Source organism: Mus musculus, chromosome 6 (assembly GCF_000001635.26).
Source record: "Mus musculus strain C57BL/6J chromosome 6, GRCm38.p6 C57BL/6J".
NCBI lineage: Eukaryota > Metazoa > Chordata > Mammalia > Rodentia > Muridae > Mus > Mus musculus.
The window spans coordinates 88,424,540-88,447,169 of record NC_000072.6 but is presented as its reverse complement, the minus strand read 5'-3'; the positions used below and the strand labels follow the sequence as shown (position 1 = coordinate 88,447,169).

The following is a 22,630-nucleotide window of genomic DNA, read 5'->3' as shown; positions in this document are numbered from 1 at the left end:
GATAGTCTGGCTTGGCAACTGGTCTTGGGTTTTACTTACTCCTGTTTTCACAGCAAATAATGTCGATCACCACATCCCAGTAAAGTGTATACAGTCTGCACTTAATAAAGGCTGACAGCCGGGCGGTGGTGGCGCACTTGGGAGGCAGAGACAGGCGGATTTCTGAGTTCAAGGCCAGCCTGGTCTACAAAGTGAGTTCCAGGACAGCCAAGACTATACAGAGAAACCCTGTCTTGAAAAAAACAAAAAACAAACAAACAAACAAACAAAAAAATAAAGGCTGACAGAAATGAATGGACGGATGGATGAGTGTGTATGGAGGGATAGAGGAAGGGATGTGTGGATGGACTGGGTGAGTGGAATGATGAAAGGAGGGAGGGAAGGAAGAATGGATGGATAGATGGTGAGATGGATGGATGGATGCATGGATGGATGAATGGATGGAAGGAGGAATCCCTAATCTCAGACTGGCGAGACTTTGTGGCGTGGGGAGCCGGATGACAGCAAACCCAGGTAGCAGGCCGGCTCTTGTCCCGCCCTGTGTGCGCTCTGCCATAGGGCTGTGGGCGCCCGAGGGCGGAAGCTTCCGTGCCGGAACCGGTGCGCTCAGCGCGGGTTGCGGGGGGGTGCGGCTTAGCAGGCGGACCGCGGGGCTGGCGCTCAGGCGACGGCGTGAGAGGCAGCGGCGGGATGGCCGGCCGGCGGGTAAATGTGAATGTGGGCGTGCTGGGTCACATCGACAGTGGCAAAACAGCGCTGGCGCGCGCGCTGAGCACCACGGCCTCCACTGCTGCCTTCGACAAGCAGCCGCAGAGCCGCGAGCGCGGCATAACGCTCGACCTGGGCTTCTCCTGTTTTGTCGTGCCGCTGCCGGGGGCAGAACCCGGTTCTAGCGACACGCTGCTGCAGGTCACACTGGTCGACTGCCCCGGGCACGCCTCCCTCATCCGGACCATCATTGGCGGTGAGCGCGGGCCGGGGCGGGAGCCGGGCTCGGGGTCCGAGCTCGCGGGATGGATGGCGGCCTGACAGCCTAGGCCTGGCCACCAGCCCGGAAGGCTTGTGGTCTCGAACTCACAGCCCGCAGACGCGGACACAGTTCTCACCTTCACTGCCGTGCACCGAGATGCTTTCCTAGAAAAATGATCCAAAGAAACAAACCCTGCAAAAAGGGTGTATACAAGTTTCAAAAAAAAAAAAAAAAAAAGTCACCACGTACCTGTCCTTTGGTCTCCTGGTTCTCTGTCCCAAACACTGCTCTCAGTTTCCTGTGTGTATGGATGGTTTCAGGAAACATACACAGAAACGCAGACAAGGTGCAGAAATGAAAGATCCTGTTTTTTTCCTTCTGTTGTACTACTTGTGGTCGGTTGGGGTAGTGGGTAGAGCCTAGTGCCTTGATAAGAGGCAAGTGCTCTAGGCTCTCTCAGGATCTCATCCCCCAGTCCCCTTTATACACAAACCATCACTGTCTGGAGACTATATCTACACATAAAGTTCCTTTGTACTTTTATACCAACATTTTCTTGACTGACCCTCGTGACTTTCCCAGAGTTGGCTGCTATTCATAATGCAGTGAATAACTCTAGCCCAGAAGGTTTTGGGATGTGCACTAGTGTAACAGGATAAGTTATGTGTGAACTAGCTAAGGCAAAGGGCCTGCGTGTTTTCAGTCATGATGGGCACTGCTAAAATCTGCTTCTAGGATCTGTACCACTTAATTAGTCTTTAATTACAGGCCACTTAGGAATAGGCCATTATAAATAAAAGGTCTTGTAACCTCCCTTCCTTGCTCAGCGTGACCCCTCCCATTCGTCTACAGGAAACTGTTGCTATGTCTTTTTAAATTCCTTTTGCAAACCCATTTAACTACACTTAAATCTAAGAACAGAACCCCATAACCTGTTTGTAAGCACCCAGCACAAAAGGAGGTGTGGCTGAGTCTACCTGCTGTAGCTCCAGTGACCCATTTCCTGCTTCTCCGCTTGCCCTGGGTTTCTTTCCAGCAGTGTGCTGTAAGCCTGGAAGCATGTATATGGGGCAGGTGGGTCATTCCAGCTGTGTGGCCTCCCTTTCTCTGTGCTGCAGGCAGCCTAAGACTGTTTCCTTGTTTCACTGAAGTGGAAATGGAGGCTTACCTGCCAGAGTTACTCTCCTGCACAGTATCTATTGAGTTCAGGATTCACTCATTAAAGACTATCAAGGGCCACACAGTAAACTAAACTGAAAACTCCCACTAAATTCTGACTGGTTGTGTTCAAATACATTTTAGGAAATGTACTCTAAGCTAGTGTAAATTGGAGATGGAACACTACAGGGTAGAAACTAGAAAGTGGGGTTGGCATGTCCCTCAGTGGTGGAGTACCTGCTTAGTGTGCAGGATGCACTAGATTCCACCCGCCTCCCCCCCCCCCCCCCAGTATTGCAAAGAAAAAGAAAGAAAGAAAGAAAGATGAAGTTTTTTTCTGGAAAATATAGAATCTGACTTGTAATAACTATAATTTTCATCTTTATGATGGTGTGTAAGTGTTACAAGTTCAGTGGAGTTTTGACCTTTCCTGGTTCGTCACATGGTTGGTTCTCATGACACTGAGCAGTGCAGCAATCTGCAGCTCCTAGTCGGCCCTGAGGTCGAGAGTGCAAATCTCTGTGTACCCAACTCTGGTTGCTGAGCTGGCAGGCCCAGAGCTTCTGTGTATTCAGTGCATTTCTTAGCTTACTATATTTTGAACCTATAATAACAGTGTTGGATGTAGCTCAACTGTAAGAGGAGAATCTAAAATCTAGGCCAGGGCAGAAGGACAGACATTGTTTTAGAGATGTACAGAATTGGGTTCGCAGCTTTTTTCCTTACTAGCTCCGTGCCCTTTGAACCTTGCTCTCAATCTTACGTCACTAGTGAATAATGGTGACTGTGCAGTTACTTTCTGGCATGGCTCTTCTCAAACATTTCACTTCTTGGACAAACTTTGCTGGAAGCGTGTTTATTGTGTAGCCACTAAGGAAGGCAGCTAGTCAGCTGGATTGTCAAGGCCTGCCTGCCTCCCAAGCTGAGACCTTTCAATGTGCCCCAGTTTCCTGAATTTCTGCCCACTGCTTCTAATATGTACATTTACACAGAACCTTTATGAGGCAAAAGCTTTAGCCAGGTGTATATGATCAAATGGCTTAAGCCCAAGCAGTGGTGTTTTGATTGAGACTATACACCTGTACTAGGGGATCTGTGCTCTCGTATCCCGTTGTTGCTCTTCTTGCTTCATAGCTTGAGAAAACTTTCCTTCCTGGTCTTACAATGTGGCCAGACCTCACTGGAGTGATAAGACCATCCTTCCTTAAGGAGATCGGATCCCTACCTTCTTTCTTAAGGAAGAGGGAAGATGGAGCTTTTCCTTTTGAAGGGAAGCATGCAGCTGCTTGAGTGCCTGCTCTGGCCCAGGCCTGTGCCCAGGACCTTGTGACTGGGCAGTGTCCTGTGGAGAAGCATCACTCTGGTTTTCGGATGAGGCCTTCCTGAACTGGCTACAGGCCAAATCTTGACAGTGCCTTTGGAATCCTGCCATTCACCCTCTGCTGCCTGAACAGTGGGTGGGGTCATTTTCAGGGGCTCATCAGATCATGTTAGCCCTTGCTTCTAGATTCTCAGTATGTTTTTGTTTGATTTGGTTTTTGAGGCACGGTCTCTACCTCTAACTGTTCTGGGTCTCACCAAGTAGACCAGGCAAGCCTAGAACTCATAGAGATCCTCCTGTCTGCCTCCCAGGTGCTGGGATTAAAGGCATGCACTATTGCTCTTGACTCCCCTGTACATTCTTGTATTTGGATTAATCCAGCCTCTTTGTTCCAGGCTCAGTACCCAGGCTCTCCTTCCCTGGAGCCTCCTCAGCAACTACTTTCCCATGTTTCTGACCTTCAGTCATGCTGTCGACTTTTCCACTCTTTAAATATGTCAACAGTTACTTTGCTCCTGCTGTTGCTTCTTGGTCACAGAAGCTGCTGTCACAGTTCAGATGTGACATCCTATTTCCTCATGCTCCTTGGGTGTTGTGTCAGTTGTCCCTTGCTAGGACTGGGACGGTATGAGAGCAGAATAGGATTTGACTCACCAGTGTTCTTTGGTGCCTGTGCTGACAGCAGGCATCTGGCAGGTTCTTAGTAGGTTCTAAGGAAGGAAGAGCTATGTTCTTCTAATGGCCTAGCTGGCTGCTCTTTCCTCATCCAGGAGATGACAAGAGAACACTGGTAAAGGCACACTGTCATAGTCCGAGGGGTCTCAAGCTGGAGTACCTCATGTAAGCTGGGCATGGATGCACCTGTCTAGCCACTCCTCAGTGGGCTGGAGACAGAGGATTGCCTGAGCCTGGGAATTTGCGCCCAGCCTGGGTATCACAGTGAGGCTCTGTTTAAAAAAAAAAAAAAAAAACACTCCTCAACCTTTGTTGAGGCCCAGGATGTGGGCACATTTAAAAGAAGAGCTTCCCTAGATCAAGGAACCACCTGGTGAGGCTGCTTTGTCAGGTCTGAGTTAACTGCTAGTAGCATGAGGCCCAGCAGGATGTCTTCATGGGATGTCACAGGTGTATGTTCAGGACAGTGAAGATCTAAACGGAGTTTGGACCTAGAGAGTGGTGGTAGGGATTTCTCTTAAGGGCCTGGAGTACTTTGGAAGGCTGTTGTTTTGTAGATGTATGTGGCCAGCTGAGCTGTGGGTAGGAAACTGCAGGTAGGGACTCCATAAGCAGAGATGTGGTCTTCCTCTTATCCTGGGATCCTTTGATGACTGAGTCATCTGTTCTCAACCTCTTGGGGAGGTCAAGTGACCCTTTCACAGGGGTTGCCTAAGCCCCGCAGAAAACAGTTTTATTACAATTCATAACAGCAAAATTGTAATTATGAAGAAGCAAAGGAAATAATTTTATGATTGGAGGAGGGGTCACCACACCATGAGAACTGTATTAAAGGGTTTCTTGATAGTTTCTTAAGTTAAAGCCAGCTGTCTGATTCTATTCTCCAAGGTGAACTCTCCAGAAACAAGAATCCCTCCTTCACGAAAACTGGGCTTCTGGGCTGGAGAGATGACTCACTCAGTGGTCAAGGGTGTTCACTGGCTTCTCTTCTAGATGACCCCAGTTCTCAATGCCAAGCAACCACATGGCAGCTACAACCATAGGTCGTAATTCCAATTCTAGGAGATCTGGGCCCTTCATACAGACATACAAGTAGGCAAAACACCAATCAGTGCTCTAAAAACAAATAAATTATTAAAAAAGAAAAACAAAAAGCTGGATTTCATTGCCCCTGAGGCTCAGATGCAGTACCTGGTGGTGCTTGGGATCAGAGGTGGTGACACCCGTGTCAGTTATTGAGTGCTGTCCTTCTGGTTGGTACATTAGTTTGTTTTATTATTATTATTATTTTTAACCCTCACAGCTGCCCTAGAGAGAAAAGGTGAAATTCATATTTTATAGATGGAAAACTCCTGTACCTCAGAGAGAGCAGGGACACAGTTACTGCTAGCCAAGTTTGAACTGAGTGCACGTGCCTCAACAGCCTTTGTCTGGCTTTCTCAGTGGTAATGAAAAGTGTGCTGTCCACTGCATCCTCTTGGGTAGTGCTTCAGGGTGATATTTTTCTCAAATCCATTTTCCAGTATAAATCTTTCAGGGTTAGAACTTCAAAAAGATTAAACAATGTATGTTTTAAAGACTTGGGTTGGGTATGAGATGTAAGACTCATCTTTAATCTAAGTCTAGTAGGAGAGAAAAAATGCTGGTCTCTTGGCTTAGCAATTTATAGTCTTCTGGTGGCTGCAAGGATTAACAGTGTTTTGTCTCTGAGTCTTTTGTTCTGGTTGTTTATGATGGGTCTCCAAGCCTTCCCATCTCATACACACTGTGTGAGGCAGGTCCTGCATGGCCAGGGCTTTCTCTGGACCACTCCCGCGTAGGAATGCACAGGAGTTTGTATGTCTGACCCAGTCACTGCACTTGGAGCCTAGGGGGCGTTGTCTCTTACCTTTGAGACATTTTTCTTTGTAAAGCTTAGCTATGTACATATATAAAGAAAAGCTTTATTTTTCTGACTTTCTGTGCTCTCGGTGCCCCAGAAGTACAAGTTTTTGGCCCTTTGATCTGCTTTTCCAGGCTCATCCCTTTAAGTCCCTCTGTATTCTGTCTGACAACCTTCCTTTCTGACATTCCTTCCTTTGGAATGGAACAGGGTTTGTGTGTGCAAAAGAATACATGCCATCAACCAAATTTCTCAGGTCACTCTATGTAGTGCACACTGGCCTTGAGGCATGCACACCTAGGCCAGAATGTTGCTTGGCATAAGCAGAGGGGGTTTGGACAGGGGCCTTGGCTGCCGGGGACATCGGGGGTGTTATTCTAGTGGAAAAAAAAATGAAAAGACTTGTTGTTTTCCTTGCCTGTGGCCTTTCTGTGAGCATCTGTGTAGGAACACATGTATGGCACTTACATGCTTGTATAACATTGACACTTATTAGGTGCTAGAATGGGAAGTGCTTCCCTCAACACAGGCTTTGTCATCAGGCATCGGCTGTGCCTTGGCTCCTTGTACTCTATTTTCAGCAGTAACACACACACACACACACACACACACACACACACACGGTTGCACTCTTGCACACACGCATATGGGAGATTCTGCTGTCTGGAACAGCCTCTGTGATGTCTTCTACTACCAGGTGATGCTGAGCCAACATGAGTTGCTTGCTTTTCCTTGCTTCAAAGGCTGGTCAGTAGGAAGTCTGCCTCACTGCAGAGAGCTGCTGTAGAAATACAAGTGCTTCTGTTGTGCCTGGCGCTTATCATTCTCTGACCCCACTTGATCTCCTTCCGAGCTGCAGTGCCTTTAGCTGTCTCCAGGAGACTCAAGTTGAGCTCCTCTACACCATTTTCCCTTGGAGCCGGACAGCGGGTGACTTTGCTTTGGTTGGGGTGACAGTGTGGGAGCGGCACAACATCAGACACAGTCTTGAGTTTAAATTAATGCAGAATATTTGAGCAGGAACCAACAGGAAAGAAAAATGGAAGCAGGTAGTCATATTTCATTCCGTTGGGGTACATTTTTCTTCTCATGGGGCTTGCCCTTGAGAATAAAACATATCAAATGTTAAATCAAAGAATATTTTTGTAGTCATGCTAGGAATAGAAAATAATGCAAAGACTTTGCCTTCTTGAGGCAAATATTTTGCTGGAAGGTTATAATCAAAGTCAGAAGGAAATTGTAGCCACAGCTTTGGTAAAGCTGTGATCACTTAAAATTAATTGCTTTTAAGCTTTTTGCTGAACGTCTCCTGTCTGCATCTGAGTGAGTGTCTCTGGGTTTTCCTTCGGAACCACTTCATTCAGGCTAGGGTAAGATTTGGGCATGCGTTTCGGAAGATAACCTATCAATGAAGCCCCAGGACCTAGCCATTCTTGGTCATTCTTTTGTTCAGTGGAACCTCAGCCAGGCTGGGACTGAGCCTTTCATGATTCTCTGTTCCCTTCCCAGTAAGGGCTTTGGTAGCATGTAGAAGGTGATGCTGTCTCTAGCTCTGGCCTTCAGCTACCTTATAGTCCCAGTTCCAGGGAGAGTGGGATTTTGAAGGCAGCCTCACGATAGGGCTGGGAACCAGTCTGAACCGAGCAACACGTTGTCCTCTGCTGTTGGAAGGACCATACAGTACTGTATGGCTGGAAGCACCATGGGGTAGGGATGATGCTTGTGTCTTCTGTAGCTCTACCTGGCTGCCTCACAGAAAGTACATGATGGTTTTAAAAGCAGTTTAGTTCAGATAACGTGTAGTTCAGCATGCTTAGTGTTTTCCCATGTGTTTATGGAGTTGCATGGCTGTCCTCTACAAAGAGGCGTTGTGCTTGCTCACAGTCGGCTCTGCAGACCTGGGCAGCTGCCAGCCTCCTTCACAGCTCTGTAGATTTTAGACTCTGACAGAAATGGAATTATTTTGTGCCTGGCTTGGGTTTGGGACATGCTTTGTAGTTATTGTTTTGAGAAAGGGTCTCACTGGGTAGCCCACGCTGGCCTTGAACTTGTAGTGCTCCTGCTTCTGCCTCCCAGGGGCTGGCATTATGGCATTCCCAGTTTCAAGCATGCTTTTTAAAGTTAACCCATACTGTAGCATGTAACTATACTTCATCTCTTCAAAAATAAAATCTGTTTCTAATTGTGATAAAAAAGATACTTACTACCTTACTAAATCATCTAAGTTGCTTCTTTCTGTGCCATACCTAACCTTTGGGGACCCCTCTCCTAGGGACTTGTAGTAATAGAGGTTCAGATGGTGATGTCTTGGTGGGTTTGGGTCTTGTTGCTTAAAAAAAAAATTTTTTTTAAAGATTTATTTATTGTTATATGTAAGTACACTGTAGCTGTCTTCAGACACACCAGAAGAGGGCATCAGATTTCATTATGGATGGTTGTGAGCCACCATGTGATTCCTGGGATTTGAGCTCAGGACCTTCGGAAGAGAAGTCAGTGCTCTTAACCGCTGAGCCATCTCACCAGCCCCTTAAAAATTTTTTTAAAGGTTTATTTATTTAATATATGTGAATACACTGTTGCTGTATTCAGACACACCAGAAGAGGGCATCGGATCTTATTACAGATGGTCGTGATTACTGGGAATTGAACTCAGGACCTCTGGAAGAGCAATCAGTGCTCTTAACCACTGAGCTATCTCTCCAGTCCTTTTTGTTTATTTTTAAAAAATATTTATTTATTATTATTCATAAGTACACTGTAGCTGTCTTCAGACGCACCAGAAGAGGTTATCAGATTTCATTACGGGTGGTTGTAAGCCACCATGTGGTTGCTGGGATTTGAACTCAGGACCTTCGGAAGAGCAGTCAGTGCTCTTATCCGCTGAGCCATCTCACCAGCCCCTTTTTGTTTATTTTTAAGACAGATTCTCACTACATAGCTCTGACTGACCTGGAACTTACTATGTAGACCAGACTAGCCTTGAACTCACAGAGATCTGCCTTTCTCTGCCTCCCAAGTGCTAGGATTAAAGATGTATACCACTATGCCCAGTTGTCTTAGTGTTTTTAATCCATTCACTTTGGTTCTATGTGCATAGCTGTGCAGTGTTGTTTTGGATATGAAGCCAGATACAAACCTTGTGTATGTCTTCAAGGGTTTTGTGGTCAGGGGAGGCGGGAGGAGTGGAATGGGCAGTTAAGATACAAGATATAGTTAAGTTGTTAAGAGTCTTGATCAGGAGAACCTATATCATGTGATGTGATGTGTGAGTGTGTTGTGGCACAAGCAGGAAGGAGCCCCCTCCCAACCTCCCATGGGGACACAGAGCCAAGCCTAAACAGATGATCTGGAGATTTGCAGGCAGAATAGCCACAGGGAATAGCCTCAGCAAAGTGCTGGGGTGTGAGAGCAGGTGCATCTGGTGAGGAAGTGTGATGAGGTGCTAGGCCAGTCCAGGAAGACTTCTGGGAGGAGGGGATATCTTGTTGTAACTTTGTAGGGTAATTGAGAGCTTACTGACAAGATGGGGACAGTTCAGCTAGAGAACCCAGCTTGCAGACAAACAAGGCAGGACTAGAACATGGAGTCATGAAAGAGGGAGAGAGTAACAGGTCCAGTGGCTAGAGGTTGTCTGGGATAGAGTTTAGGAGCTGGGTGTACCTTGTGGGAGAGAGTGTGTTTTAACCAAGGGTCCTTGTAGTGGTTTCTACAGGCTCCCTTCGAGTTTGAAAAAGAGTTCAGGTCAAGCGGCTTTAAGGCCAAGTGTCCTGAATGTGCTCTTCCAACAGTAAGCAAGCAGACAGGCGGGAGGAATACAGAGCTCTGGAGTGCTGGTATGGAATGCCAAGCAAGGCCACAGAGCTTCTGCCTTTCAGAAGAGGGTAATTATATGTTTGGAGGACACATACTACCTTTTAGACACCATTCAAGACCCCAGATACTTACTGTATTCTCAAAGCCTGTGTCAGGGAGCCTCTGGTGGACCTAAGCAGCTTGCTGTAGGTCTCAGCTGGTGAGAGCTGCCTCAAGCTTCCCCTAGCCTAGTTCCTGGCTGTGCTTTGTCCAGGATTGCAGTCACGCCCTTATCCATGTCTATCCATGTCCATATAAGGAGAAAGCCATAGCTCCTGAAGAGCAGTTTCTAGACATGGCCCATGAGATGTCTGGTCCCAAGCACAGGTTCTCTCAGCATCCGTCCTTGCACCACTGTTCACCATTCTTTTTCTTTTTTTTTTTCTTTTTTTGGTTTTTCGAGACAGGTTTCTCTGTATAGCCCTGGCTGCCCTGGAGCTCACTCTGTAGACCAGGCTGGCCTCAAACTCAGAAATCCACCTGCCTCTGCCTCCCGAGTGCTGGGATTAAGGTGAGCGCCACCATTCACTGTTCACCATTCTTTCCTGGACCGGTTGAGCTTTGCTTTTTGTTAGTTGGGTCTTTCATTTCTTGTGCGGTGCAGTTAGGCTCCTGCTGCTTTGAAGTGGCCTCACTGGGTAGGAGGGAGGACTTAGCTAATGGGATGCTCCTCTTGGCAGCAGAAAAAACAACTTTGCTGTTGCGATCCGTTGACTTTCCTCCTTTTGCTGTCACCATATTGTGATGATGCTCTCTTTTCTTGAGGCCTTCAGGAAGACTAAAATGATTTCCTTTGTCTCTAACCTACTTCCTGAGGATATTTATTTGGCAGCACACACAGGTGCTACCTAAAGATAAACTTGACTTTTTTCTTTTAAAATCAGTGCGGGAAATGCACTAATGTTGCTCTGCTTAGTCGCAGAACCTGCCTGGCCTAGCCTTTGCTGTAGGTTTAAAGCCCAGGAGAGGTCAATGACTGCTGCCCTTGGCCATCTGACCTTGATATTAGAGCTAAAACTGCTCGTCTGCATTGCATTGTGACACTTGAAGACAGTCACTCTACTGTGGTCATTTTCAGGTGAGTCCTATTCCTTGCCCTTTTGACACAGGCACCAGAGGCCTAGTATATGTGTACTTCAGTATTTCCTATTTTGGAGTGATGGCTTAGGGCACGCTCGGGGATGGTCTGCAGAGCTTACCTCTAGAGGAGAAAGACTGGCCTAAGAAAGAAGGCTCTGTTTCTTTAACACTTCCGCCTGACATCTAGAGACTAGAAAAGCAGAGGCTGGCAGGGATTGGTGTCCAGCGGTGCTCCCTGTTGCCGATGCCCCTTTACTGCAGAGCTTGACAACCTGTTGTGAAGGACAGCCACATTTCCAACAGAACTTCCCGTTGAATATTGTTGAAAACTTACCAGTGTCGAAGAAAGGAGACATTTCAGCTAGAGACAAGTCAGACAAGGCAGGACCAGAGCATGAAGTTCACAAAAGAGGAAGTGAGTAACAGACTCAGTAAAGTTCTGATTGTGTAGCCCAGTGGTGTGGCTGTAAGCCTTGGAGCGTTTGTGTTAAGCTAGTGCTGCTGAGGCGTGGGGACACAAATTTTGCCTCAGTGCAGCTGACAGTGCAGCCCTGGATGAACTGAGAAATGGCTGGTTCTACATTCCTACAACGGACTAGGGTTGGTGTTCTCCTCTATGTGTGGTTTGGTGCTGGGGGCTGTTATCTTCCTGGGAAAGAGCTTGGGGCTCTCTGCCTTCCTTGGTATTCCAGACTTGCTCATTAGTTGGTCTGCACACCTGCCAAGCCCCTTCACCCTGTTTGCCTTCCTAGTGGTGCTTCAAAGAATGGGCTGTGAGATGACTCTCAGTCTTCCTTCTCCTTTTCCTCACAGGACTCACTTGCTGACCTTGTACCTCTAGAAGTCCCATCAGTACAACTGCTGCTTAGGATAGGCTTCACCTAGCTCTAGACGGGATGAACTCAGTTTCCCTTTACATAGCTTTGAGTCTGCAGCCAGAAACTCTTCCTAGGTACCTTCCATAGGTCCTTGCTTAAACTTTCAGTTACTGTCCGAAAGCCCAAGCCCCACATCATGACATAATGTGGTCCTTTCTGATAGATTTGCATTTTCTCCCACTGGGACTACGTGACACCCTTTGGATACTTCTGTGTAGACAGAATATGCTCTCTCAGGCTCTGCCTTCTGATAACAAGCGCTTCTTTTTGTTTTGTTTTGTTTTGTTTTGTTTTGTTTTGTTTTGTTTTGTTTTATGAGACAGGGTTTCTCTGTGTAGCCCTGGCTGTCCTGGAACTCACTCTGTAGACCAGGCTGACCTCGAACTCAGAAATCCTCCTGCCTCTGCCTCCCAAGTGCTGGGATTAAAGGAGTGCGCCACCACGCCCGACTAACAAGTGCTTTTTTGGGGAACCTCCTTGTCTCCCTCCCAGGCTGGACTAGGTAACTTCATTTATGATTTCCTGCATCCTGTGAATACTCAGGGATTGAATTTTTCCATCTCACTCATTTTGTATTTAGTGGGTAAACCTTCTGAGGGCTGGGTCTATTATCTTCTAACTTGGTCTCTAAGGAGATAGGATAGGACTTGGCCCAGTTTGAATAACTAATGCATATGTGTAGACACTCAGGAGCTATTGAATGAATGAATGAATGAATGATGGATGGATGGATGGATGGATGGATGGATGAAGAAGAGGTCATTTCCTACTGCTTGCACCAAGCAGTCCTACTCTTGTGATGCTTTAAGGGACTGCCCAAAGTTCAACAGTGGAAGAAGCCTGCCTCGAGGTTAGACAAGTTAATCTTTCAATGGAAATTCAATCCTCACTTTTCATTTTCAGGCCACTTTGCGTAGCAAAGTAGTTTAACTCATAGCAGATTTCTGCCATGCTGATGGTTAATTTCACGGCCCACAGAGGGTCAGCACACTAATGCCGAGAACACGGCGACCTCAGTGTGGCTCGCCGCACACAGCGAGGGCCCAGCACCCCTTGTCATTTTTTTTTTAAGAGAACCAGTATTCAAACATCCTTCAGCAGGCTGATTTTGAGTTAACAGGGGTGACCCTTTCAAGAACAGTTTTAAGAGCTATAGTGTAGATCCCTCCCAGGCTGTGTATTTTCCTTTCTCTCTGCAGTTCAAAAGGGCTGCGTCGTCTCAGGGTTTTGCCAGCAATCTTCAGCTTGACCCTGGTTGTTTAAATCTGCAGGAGGAAATTTGAACAAACTTGTACTTTGGTAATTCTTATGCCTTTGTGAACCTTTAACCTTAAGGTTTCTTTCGGAGCCACTGGCTGCATTGTCACCCTCTGTCCCTGCTGAGGCTTTCAAAGGGCATTGTCTAGTATGTCTGTTTTCACTTTGCTACTGGCCTTCTTTTGAGGAAGGGTATTAATTCAGACCTGATTCTGAGTCAGGAGGGGAACTTTTAAACTTGCCCCAGAGCTCATGGATGGGGAAATGAGCATAATGCAAGCCCATGGCTGATGCTGGTGAAGGAGAGAGAGGCCTCCAGCTGTCTGGTGGGCAGCCTCAGCTCTGTCACGTCCTGTCTGATACCATGGCCAAAAACCTGATTTGCTCTGATAAGCAAGCCTGCTGAATGTAAGATCCCGGAGTGCTAAGTTCTTAGGAACCTGGGAAGTCAGCAGTGATTATGGGGTTCAACTGATCACTATGAAAGACCACATACTGATGAATTTCCTGGGGTCAGCAAGACTCCTCAAGTCTGGGGGAGAGCTCTGGTGCTGCTCTGCCCTGTCGATGTTCAAGACTTGCTGATGCTTGTTCCATCCTGCCTCTCTCTCCTCCCCCAGTTAGCCAGTTCACCCTCCACTACTTGTTTGTTTTCTCTTGATGTGACTGTGATGGTACTAGCACAAAGTCCTTGTGGGCTTTGCTGCTGGTTTCATGAACATATGGTGATTGAGACCAGACCTTACTTGTCATGTGTCATTTGAAGCAGGCTTGCAGGCTGCAAAACCTCCTTGCCTGACTTCTTGGCTTTATTTCTTTCCTTGGGCTTCTTAATATCCTAAAGGTAGGGCTAGGTGACCTTATTCTGTAAGTTTGATGACACAGAAAGAGTTTCATCATCATGTTATCAAGTTCATTTAGCAGTCCCTAAGAGATCTGCATGCAAGGAAGGCAGAAGTTACCCTAGCCTCCCAGACAGGTGGGAGGCAGGTATTAGGAAGTAACAAAACCATAAAGATTGTGAGTTATGGTCAGTACCAAGGACAGTACAGGACTGTTGGCTTTGGGGTATCTCCCTTACACCTTCCTGAGGCAGTAGGATTGAAAGTAAATTCTGGAAAAGTGTGGGGCCTGTGACTGGTGAGTTGGGGATGGATACTACATGTCAGAGGAGCAGCGCCTGCAGTGGCTCTGAGGAGGGCAGGTTGGGCTGGTCTGTAATGGGGAGAGGGGGTGGTAGGCAGTCATGGCTATCTTTGGACAGATATGCACACTTGGATTCTGTTAGCCCTGGTTTTGCTGGAGGACAAGCAATGGTATATTGTGATCCATGGACACAGAGAGACATTCACACTAGCCCTCTACAGGTGGTTGGCCATACCAGGTTTTCTTTACTGGCTTTTATGTGTCCTTAGTCCTGCCGGTTTCTGTTACCAGGCCTCAGATTCATGTGGGTGTTTCCTGCCCTTTTCTTAAAATTTTAATGTTTTTATTGTAGTATTGGAGAATCGAATCTCAGGCCTCCTGTGTACTGGGAACACTCTGTACTACTTTCCTGTAGTAGAGCAATGGGCTGAGGTGGAAATAGGGTTGGCAGGCAATTCTGGCATGGCAGTAGTTAGCCAGTTCCACTGTTCTGTAGTGTGACCAGTGGTACACTGGCACACTGGCATCTCAGGCTCCAGTTACAGGGTGGGAAGATAGCAGTCCTGAGTGGACAGTAGAGATGTCAAGTAAGGCATCCATCCAGTCACGGAGCTGGCCATACTTTGCTAGTCTCCTTGAGCATACTGCCCTTGATGTTCCCACCACCCCTCCTGCAGGATGTCCTGGGTGAAAGATAACACACAGGGTCAGGAAGGGACAGATTTTGCCTTTTCAGGAGAACTGAGGTTGCTATGGTTTGGTCTCCAAGCTGTGCCCGTGAGGTGGAAGAGTGGGTGCTGACGTTCTGATGATCTGTTGTTTGGAACAGAACTGCAAACTGACTTCAGAGAAGCTTGTTCCCCTGAGCTTGCTGCTGAGCAGGAGTTACTGGCTTTAAATTAGCACAGGTGTCTTCTGCCCTTTTCTTAAGTTCTTTGTGTTATTTTTGTTGCCGTATTGGGAATTGAACCTAGGATCTGGCAAACGCCCCGCCTCTGAGCCACATCCCTAGTTCCCTTTCCTTAAAACAGGGGAATAGTAACTGACTTCAGAGCTCTCTTGAGATTCCAGCTTGGTCTCCAGGAAGTGATTGTGTCTGCTTTGGGGGAGTCACTAGAGCAACTGTAACCTGAGGGATTCTTTTCTCCTCTGGAACCTAATGGGTTTCCTTCCCTTGTGCAGACTTCTTAAGTAAATGGAAGTGCTACTTACTTATTATTGCAAGTTCATCAATCATTTCTCAAAGTTTTTTAAAGTGCATAATAAAAGTTCCCATGATAACCAGCAGCTTTTTGAAGAGTGAGTGTTTTCTAGGAACCATGAGAATCTATTGCATTAGGTCTGATTTCTCCAGTTGGAGCTTCCTTCTTCTTATCTCAAAATCTGCCTCAGAAGGCAATCTGGGGATGCACAGCAAACACTCTGGTAACAGATGTGTGTCATCCTTTTCCTGACAAGTCCCTAGGCTGGGAGACCCAGCTCTACTCAGTACGCCGCCATCCACTAGGTGTGGGTAGACACACCCTGTGCTGATTAGAGCTGTTGGTGCACAAGAGGGCAGTGTTTGCTTGCAGTCTCAGACGGGCGATCATGTGCTGGTTCACAGGTCAGCAGAGTTAGAATGACCTCAGATGTAGTCAAGACAAAATAAACTGTAAGTCAAGGTTGTGATGAGTTCTCATATATGCCTTTAAATACACAACTCCTTCAAAACTTTGCTGCTTGTTAGCCTTCTTTTTCCTAAAAAGAAAAATATTGTTTCTTTCAATGTTTATTTTTAATTTTTTTTTAAATCAATGAAAATATGGTTGCAAGTCTTGTACAACACTAGCAGAGGTTACACAGTGTCACAGAAGCAAAACACCGGCTTCCTAATTAAAAACCAGATGGGCAGATTTTTGTTTGGAGCAAGAGGTCAAATGTATTTTCTCCCCTTTTCACATCAATGTAAAGCTTATCTGCCTTAACTTTTGAAGCGTTTGAAGGTGTGTACGTCAGCAGTCCGCCCTGTTTCTTTTATTCTGCCTTCCCCCGTAAGGTGGCTCCCTGCATTCTGTAAGGTGGCTCCCTGCATTCTGTAAGGTGGCTCCCTGCATTCTGTAAGGTGGCTCCCTGCATTCTGTAAGGTGGCTCCCTGCATTCTGTAAGGTGGCTCCCCTGCATCCTGGTGTCCCGGGATTGATTGACTATGCCTTTTTTTTTTTTAAATAATGATTTTCCCGTTTTCAGTTCTTCCATGGTACTCTTCTGCTGAAACCTTTGGACCAGCAGGACACATGCTGGAATGCAGTTCTTGCCCCCACCAGATTTCAGCTGCTACAGAACTGGGAGCCCCTTCCTGTCCTCAGTCACCTCCTGATCTCAGGTGTTTTTAGGATGTTGGTGTCACTCACTGATGAAATGCTACAGATGGCAGCAGCTTGAGGAAACAAAAGGAGGAAAGGCATAGGATGGCCATAGCTTGTCTTGGCATCCCCATGGGAACCACCTGGGCTTTTGAGCTGCCCGTGCACCCCAGGTGGAGGCAGTTGTCTTGCATAGGACGACTGTATCAGGAGCATGCTCTTAAAGCTCATGCACAGAGCCGAGGCTTGACCAGCTTGAGTGTCAGGAGTAGTGGGTGCTATAAGACAGGAGGATAGAGACAAGGATAGCATTTTTGACTGGAGACAAGCCAGGTCTTCCCATATTGCTCATTTACTTGATGCCTTGATCATCTCACAACAAAGCATAGTGAGACCCAGATGCAAAGGGCTGTCCACCACTTCAGTCCCCTGACAGCAATCAAGGAGACAGGCAGTTCCAGGCTGAGCCCTGTATAGAATCAGACGTCTTCTTCTAGTCTTATGTAATCCAAAGGGAGTATGTCTGTAAGAGTGGTGCCACATAAGTAGTTGAGGAGGGATATGACATCCCCTGTGGTCTTTAATTGATCTATGACTTCTAGTTTAAATGTGAATGTCACAGCACTGAGTGCAGTGTTAGTGGGTGGCCACTCACAGGTTTTTCTGTGACCCACATGACTTCTAGTTAGGTCTGAGTCTAAAAGAAAGGTTTTGCTGCATCAGGTTTGTAAAAGAGGCTCACCAAACATTTTTTTCTAGGAACAGAATTTTTGAAAAATGCTGGAGCCTTTCGTTTACAAAAGAAGCTCATTTGTCAGGGATGAGAAGTTGTTTTTGTGTGGCTCTGGGTGGCTTCGTCCTTTCACTTCCATAGTAGGGCTAGCAATTAGGAATGAGACCCATGTTCTAGGTGGTCACTTCCAGCTAGGCTGTGTGTTTGTTCCGTCTCTGTCAGCTCAGAGGGAGCAAAATGAGTGAGACCCCTGTAACAAGCAATATGTGGGTGCACCAGAGACACATGCTGACAGAGATAGAGTGTATCTCTGAGAGAATGGTCTGGGTGCTGTTCTGTCTGGAATGTAGATAGAGTCATTGTTCTGACGAGTTCCCTTATAGTAGAGTTCCCTCCGTAAGCATTGCTTGTGGTGAAATTTTGAGACAGTTTTCTGTTTGGGTCTTGAGGTCAGTCGACTTTCTTGTGTTTGTCCCACTCCATAAGCTTTGCATGTTGTGCCTTAAGCATTGCATTCTGTTAGGAGGGTAGGGAAGACAGGTCTGCTTCTAGATCTTCATAGGGAGCTAAGAGGTGTATAGACAGTGAATTATATCAAATTATGCACATGAAGCCCAAAGACCTTAAGTGGGAATGTTGGGCAAGCCATCCTGTGATCACATAAATGAGCCTTCCCTAATCTTGCTTTCTTTACCAGATGAGGGGACATACCCTGAGTGTATGTGAGAGTTGCAGTAGCAACTGGGATACCAGTAAATGGATGCCGACCTCTCAGGCCCTGTGCCTGGGGGTTGGAGGCCTGCAGGGTTTAGCATCAGGATATAGCTGCCTTTTAGGGTCCTTGGGATGGTCAGGCATTCTTTCCCTCAGCACTGCTGGCACCAGGAAATAACATTTAATTTATGCAAGAATGATGTTTCAGAGAAGGAAATGAAATTCTTTTTTTTTTAAATTTTATTTTAAGATTTATTTATTTATTATATATCAGTTACACTGTAGCTGTCTTCAGACACTCCAGGAGATGGAGTCAGATATTGTTACGGATGGTTGTGAGCCACCATGTGGTTGCTGGGAATTGAACTCAGGACCTTTGGAAGAGCAGTCGGTGCTCTTAACCGCTGAGCCATTACTCCAGCCCTAGGAAATGAAATTCTTATTTTTTAAGGTGAGGAAGAGGAAGGGGGAATACTTCCCTGCTTTCCCTGGTGATGGAACAGGATGGAGAACACATCTGCTTTTTCCCATCTGAGGTTGGCATCCACTCTTTTTCTCCTCTCCTTTTCCTCTCTCTCTCATCTCCTGCATCTCCCCTGCTTACCCTTTCCTCCCTCTTTTCCTGCTGCCCTATAGAGACCCTGCTTTTGTCTAAGCTAGTCCCAGGGAACTCAGTGTCATAGTTTGGAGATTCCCTGATGCTGGGGTGTTTTGTGTGGTCTTGTATCTCCTTTCCAGCATATATCGTGGCTTTCAAGGGCCATACCAGGTGCTTGCCCTGTTCTGCCTTGGCTTGTGCAAAGTGCTGCATGTTGCTTTTGGAGTGTGGTTGTACAGTTCCTTGTGGAGTAGCCAGGACAGTGCATGGTTACAGGATGATGTCAGGGTCGCTGAGCTTTGGGGGAGGCTGGATGTGGATGGGCTTTACCTCTGGGTAAAGTAGGCCTGGGCTTCTGGGCCAGGTGGAGGCTCTCTGGAAGAATTGATCAAATTCAAAGTTGCTTGCCATTTAATGAGTCCCAGGTATATGAGCTCTGCCAGCCCAACACATGCAGGCTCTGGAAAGCCCGAAGGAAAAGACATGGTCCTGTTTGGAGAAACGCCTTCTGCAGAGGGAAGCTTGCCAGGTCTTTCAGGAGGGAGGGAAACTGTATCAGTTGGGAGCTCCTGGTGGGACACACAGTTTAGCCTTGGCACTGACCCAGGTCTGTGCCCTTCCTTGCTCTGCTCTTGCTGTGCTTACTTAACAGAGTTAAGCTCTCAACCTCAGTTTTCTTGTCTTCAAAATGGGAGAATAATTACGTGTGTGTGTGTGTGTGTGTGTGTGTGTGTGTGTGTGTGTGTAGAATCCCACAAGTGAAGCTGTACATAGAGCTTATCTGAATCAGTAAATTTATGACAGGTATAATTTGGTTTTAAAATCCTATCAGAGTATACATATAAAAATAAATCTTGTCAGAAACTCTCCTTGTCCTTTGGTGGGAGGCATACTAGATAAGCAGCGTTTGATGCCATGTATAATATACACAGGCTTGTCTCTGTCTGAGACTAAATTAACATACTTCACCAGTGTGGTGGAGTTTAGAGGAAGGCCGTGGTGGTGAAAGGTGAGGTAACAGAAGGACGGAGAGACACATGGACTGTTGGTGTGTGAAAAGCAGTGCTTGGTCTCTGGAGAGGCCAATCTGCAGGGATCCATGACCTGTGTTGTTTGGAAGCCTATAGGCTCTGGTCATGGAAATGTGTGATGCAAGGAACAGAGTCTTTCTTAAAAAACATCTGACACCAAGGAAGAGATTCCACAGAACAGCACAGAGAAACATAAAGGCAGCTGGTGGAGTTGACAGGCTTGAGGCCAAGAGCCAGGGAAATGGAATTTGAGTCCTGGTTTCAGTGTTTGTTGTATGATCTGAAGTCGATTACTAACTTCTTTGGACTTCAACTTCCGTCTTCAAAATCAAAGAACCATTTTGAGGATGAGAAGACATATATCTAGTATACAGTATTCGGGGAGTAAACATAATTGCAGCCCCTGCTGCTCTTTTCATTACTATGATAAGACTTTCCAGCCTCCTGGGACTGCCCATCGCCAGCTATAAGCATGGAAGTCTTTCTCCAAAACCCTGTAAGTTTTTTCCTGTAGTATAAATGAGTGCACTGAACCATGGGTCATTCTTATAGACAGACTTATAAATGAATTTATATGAACAAATTTTGGAAATCTATTTTTCTCTTGATTTGCTATTTTAAAACCAGGTTTTTAGAAGCCCTTAATAGCTTAATATATAAGAGCCTAAAGTAGGCCAGTGTCTGTAAGTCTGGTGAGGGTGAGGGTTTCATAAAGCTTTGGGATATTTTTCTAAAACACTGCTTCAATTAGGGAATGTCCCCTCCTCCAGGTTGCTGTTGATTTGGGGGACGTACTCATGTCCAGATGCACCAAATATAAAAGATGAATTTTAAAGCTTTTAACTATCACAAAGCATCAAATCTTTATGGGGGTTTTAAAGGTCTTGATGACTTTCAGTTGCCCACATTTGCATGTCTGTGAAGGTTTTTGACAATGAGGATGGTAAGGAACGGTTTAGGGATGGCAGGAGCTCCTATCAGTTCATCAGCTTCTGGAGAACCTCCCACGCGCTTCACTCTTGCAATCTGCCACTTGCTTAAACAGGGCAGAAAGTCAGTGGGTTTAAAGTGTCTTTACAATTAGAAAGGCATATTTTTTTGTCAATTTGTCTTACAAGACAGATATATATATACATTTAGGTTTCATGGAGAGCTAAAGTGTGAAAGGGCAGCACAGACTGCGAGCTAGTGTGTACACACTCATACAGGAGAAACTGAGCAAAATGCAGTGCAGCCACTGACGCTGCTCCAACGAAGTCCTGGAGTCCAGACTCATGGGCCGGTCTTCCCCACGAAGGTTTTATCATTTTGGAGGCATGGCTTTTTAAATCATCTCAAAGCATTTGTCTTTTTGGAGGAGATTTAAAATATACAAGTCATTTTATTTCCCCACAATGAATGACACTTTTCCTGAAAAGACTCCCATCGCACAAAGTGAAACTGGAAGTTTTTGGGATGAGTAGCCTGGACCCTGGTGCTGAGAACTGCAGTTTTACCTCCCTAGCAATCCACACCAGCCTGGAATTCCTAGACGACAGCCAAATTTCCTGCTATGTGTTTAGCTCCAAACTTGGTATATGGTGAAGTTTCTAAATGAAATTTCTTTGTGGAAACAAAGAATGGGTAGAAGGTAAAATCCAAGGACAAAATGGCATGTGTAGATCCTTGGTTCAGAAATTCATGTCGAATCTCTATAGTTCTAACAGAATTCAGATGGACTTTTTTCCTTGGGCTGTCAAAACCTTGCTGTTGTACAGCAGACCCATGACTCCTCTCTGCTTGTAACGGCATTATCATTCACCAGTCCCTCTTGGTACTGTACGTGTTATTGTATCCTGGTAGTTCTGTCGTACACGCTTTGGATATTTGGTTGTGTGATTATTGTGGTGTGCAGCTGAGCAGGGAAGCTAGGATTTTACATACATTTCTAGGCGTTTTTGCTGGAACACAGGCAAGTAAGATGCTTGTTTTTACATGCTAGATAGGGTGGGAGTCACAGCTTTAATTTTTAAGTGTCCTTTTGAAATAAAAGTCCAATACTGTTTTAGTTTCTGGAATGATGCAGATTGTACTGAAGCTGTGTCTCCTCCCAAGGTGGACAAAATATGTTCTGTGTGCAGAAATGTGAGCTGCTGCCTGCATCAGGAGGAAGGGAGAGAGGAAGCTGTTTGTAAAACTACTTAAAATAAATTTGAGGGGTCAAACATGGAGCACGGTCACTAAAGGGAAAGGAAAAAATGCCTTGGGTCAGTTGCACTGGAATAGCACAGGCATTCACACTGGCTACAGGGCTGTGTGCTTCTTGCTAATAAGATACAATTGGAGTAGATAATATTTGAATATCTATGGCTAGATCTCACTGCCTCTGTATCAGGGAAATTTACCTAAAGGGCCATGTTTTAAAAGTTTGGGTTCAGGGGAACAGATGTCATGTGGAAGAGTGATGGCAGGCTGTTTTCCTCCTTGTGGGAGCTTGCTTAGTCCCAGCCTTCTAAGTGGCATCTAGTGTCAGATGTAACGAGCTATGGCTCAGGCAGAAGGCAGGCTTGCGTTAGCATTTTATTTAAAAGCGATCGGTACTTTTAAATTAAACATGCAAAGTTATCTTGGTGAGGCATTGAGGCTGCTGGGTTATCGAATTTGGCTCTGAGTTTAGCCAGTTCAGCAGGGGTGGGCGTAGGATCTAAGGCAATTAATATGCAAGCACACTTGAGTCAGCAAGGTGGTAGGTTACTGTCTTATCAGGGCCAAGAGGATCTTTCTAGACATTTATACCTTTTTTTGTAGTTAGATTAAAAACTTATTGTTTGAGATTCATATTTGAAGTTAGGTGCCAGATTTTAGCCAACAAAGCAGGTGGGAGGAGAAACACCTTCTATCTAATACTTGTGTAATACTGAGCATGGAGAAGACCTGATACTCAGGTTATTTATGTTTTTTCCCTCTTTACTCACATTGTTTGGGTGGAAATTTTATTGTTGTTGAAAAGT

General features: G+C 46.0%; 1 protein-coding gene across 6 annotated transcripts in view; it reads left to right on the top strand.

The window, feature by feature from the left end:
* The first annotated feature begins 617 nt into the window (after positions 1 to 617).
* Positions 618 to 22,630, top strand: part of Eefsec (eukaryotic elongation factor, selenocysteine-tRNA-specific) — a 189,219-nt gene continuing 167,206 nt past the window's right edge. For 3 of the 6 annotated variants that reach the window (XM_030255538.1, XM_030255537.1, XM_030255536.1), the window contains exon 1: positions 643 to 964. Coding sequence is in view for 2 of the 6 variants with exons in the window: in XM_006506465.4 (XP_006506528.1) it covers positions 691 to 964 (274 nt within the window). In the remaining 4 variants the exon portion in view is untranslated. Of the gene's footprint in view, positions 965 to 22,630 lie in introns of all 6 variants that reach the window. The other 3 variants (NR_149744.1, NM_023060.3, XM_006506465.4) reach the window with 2 other exon arrangements.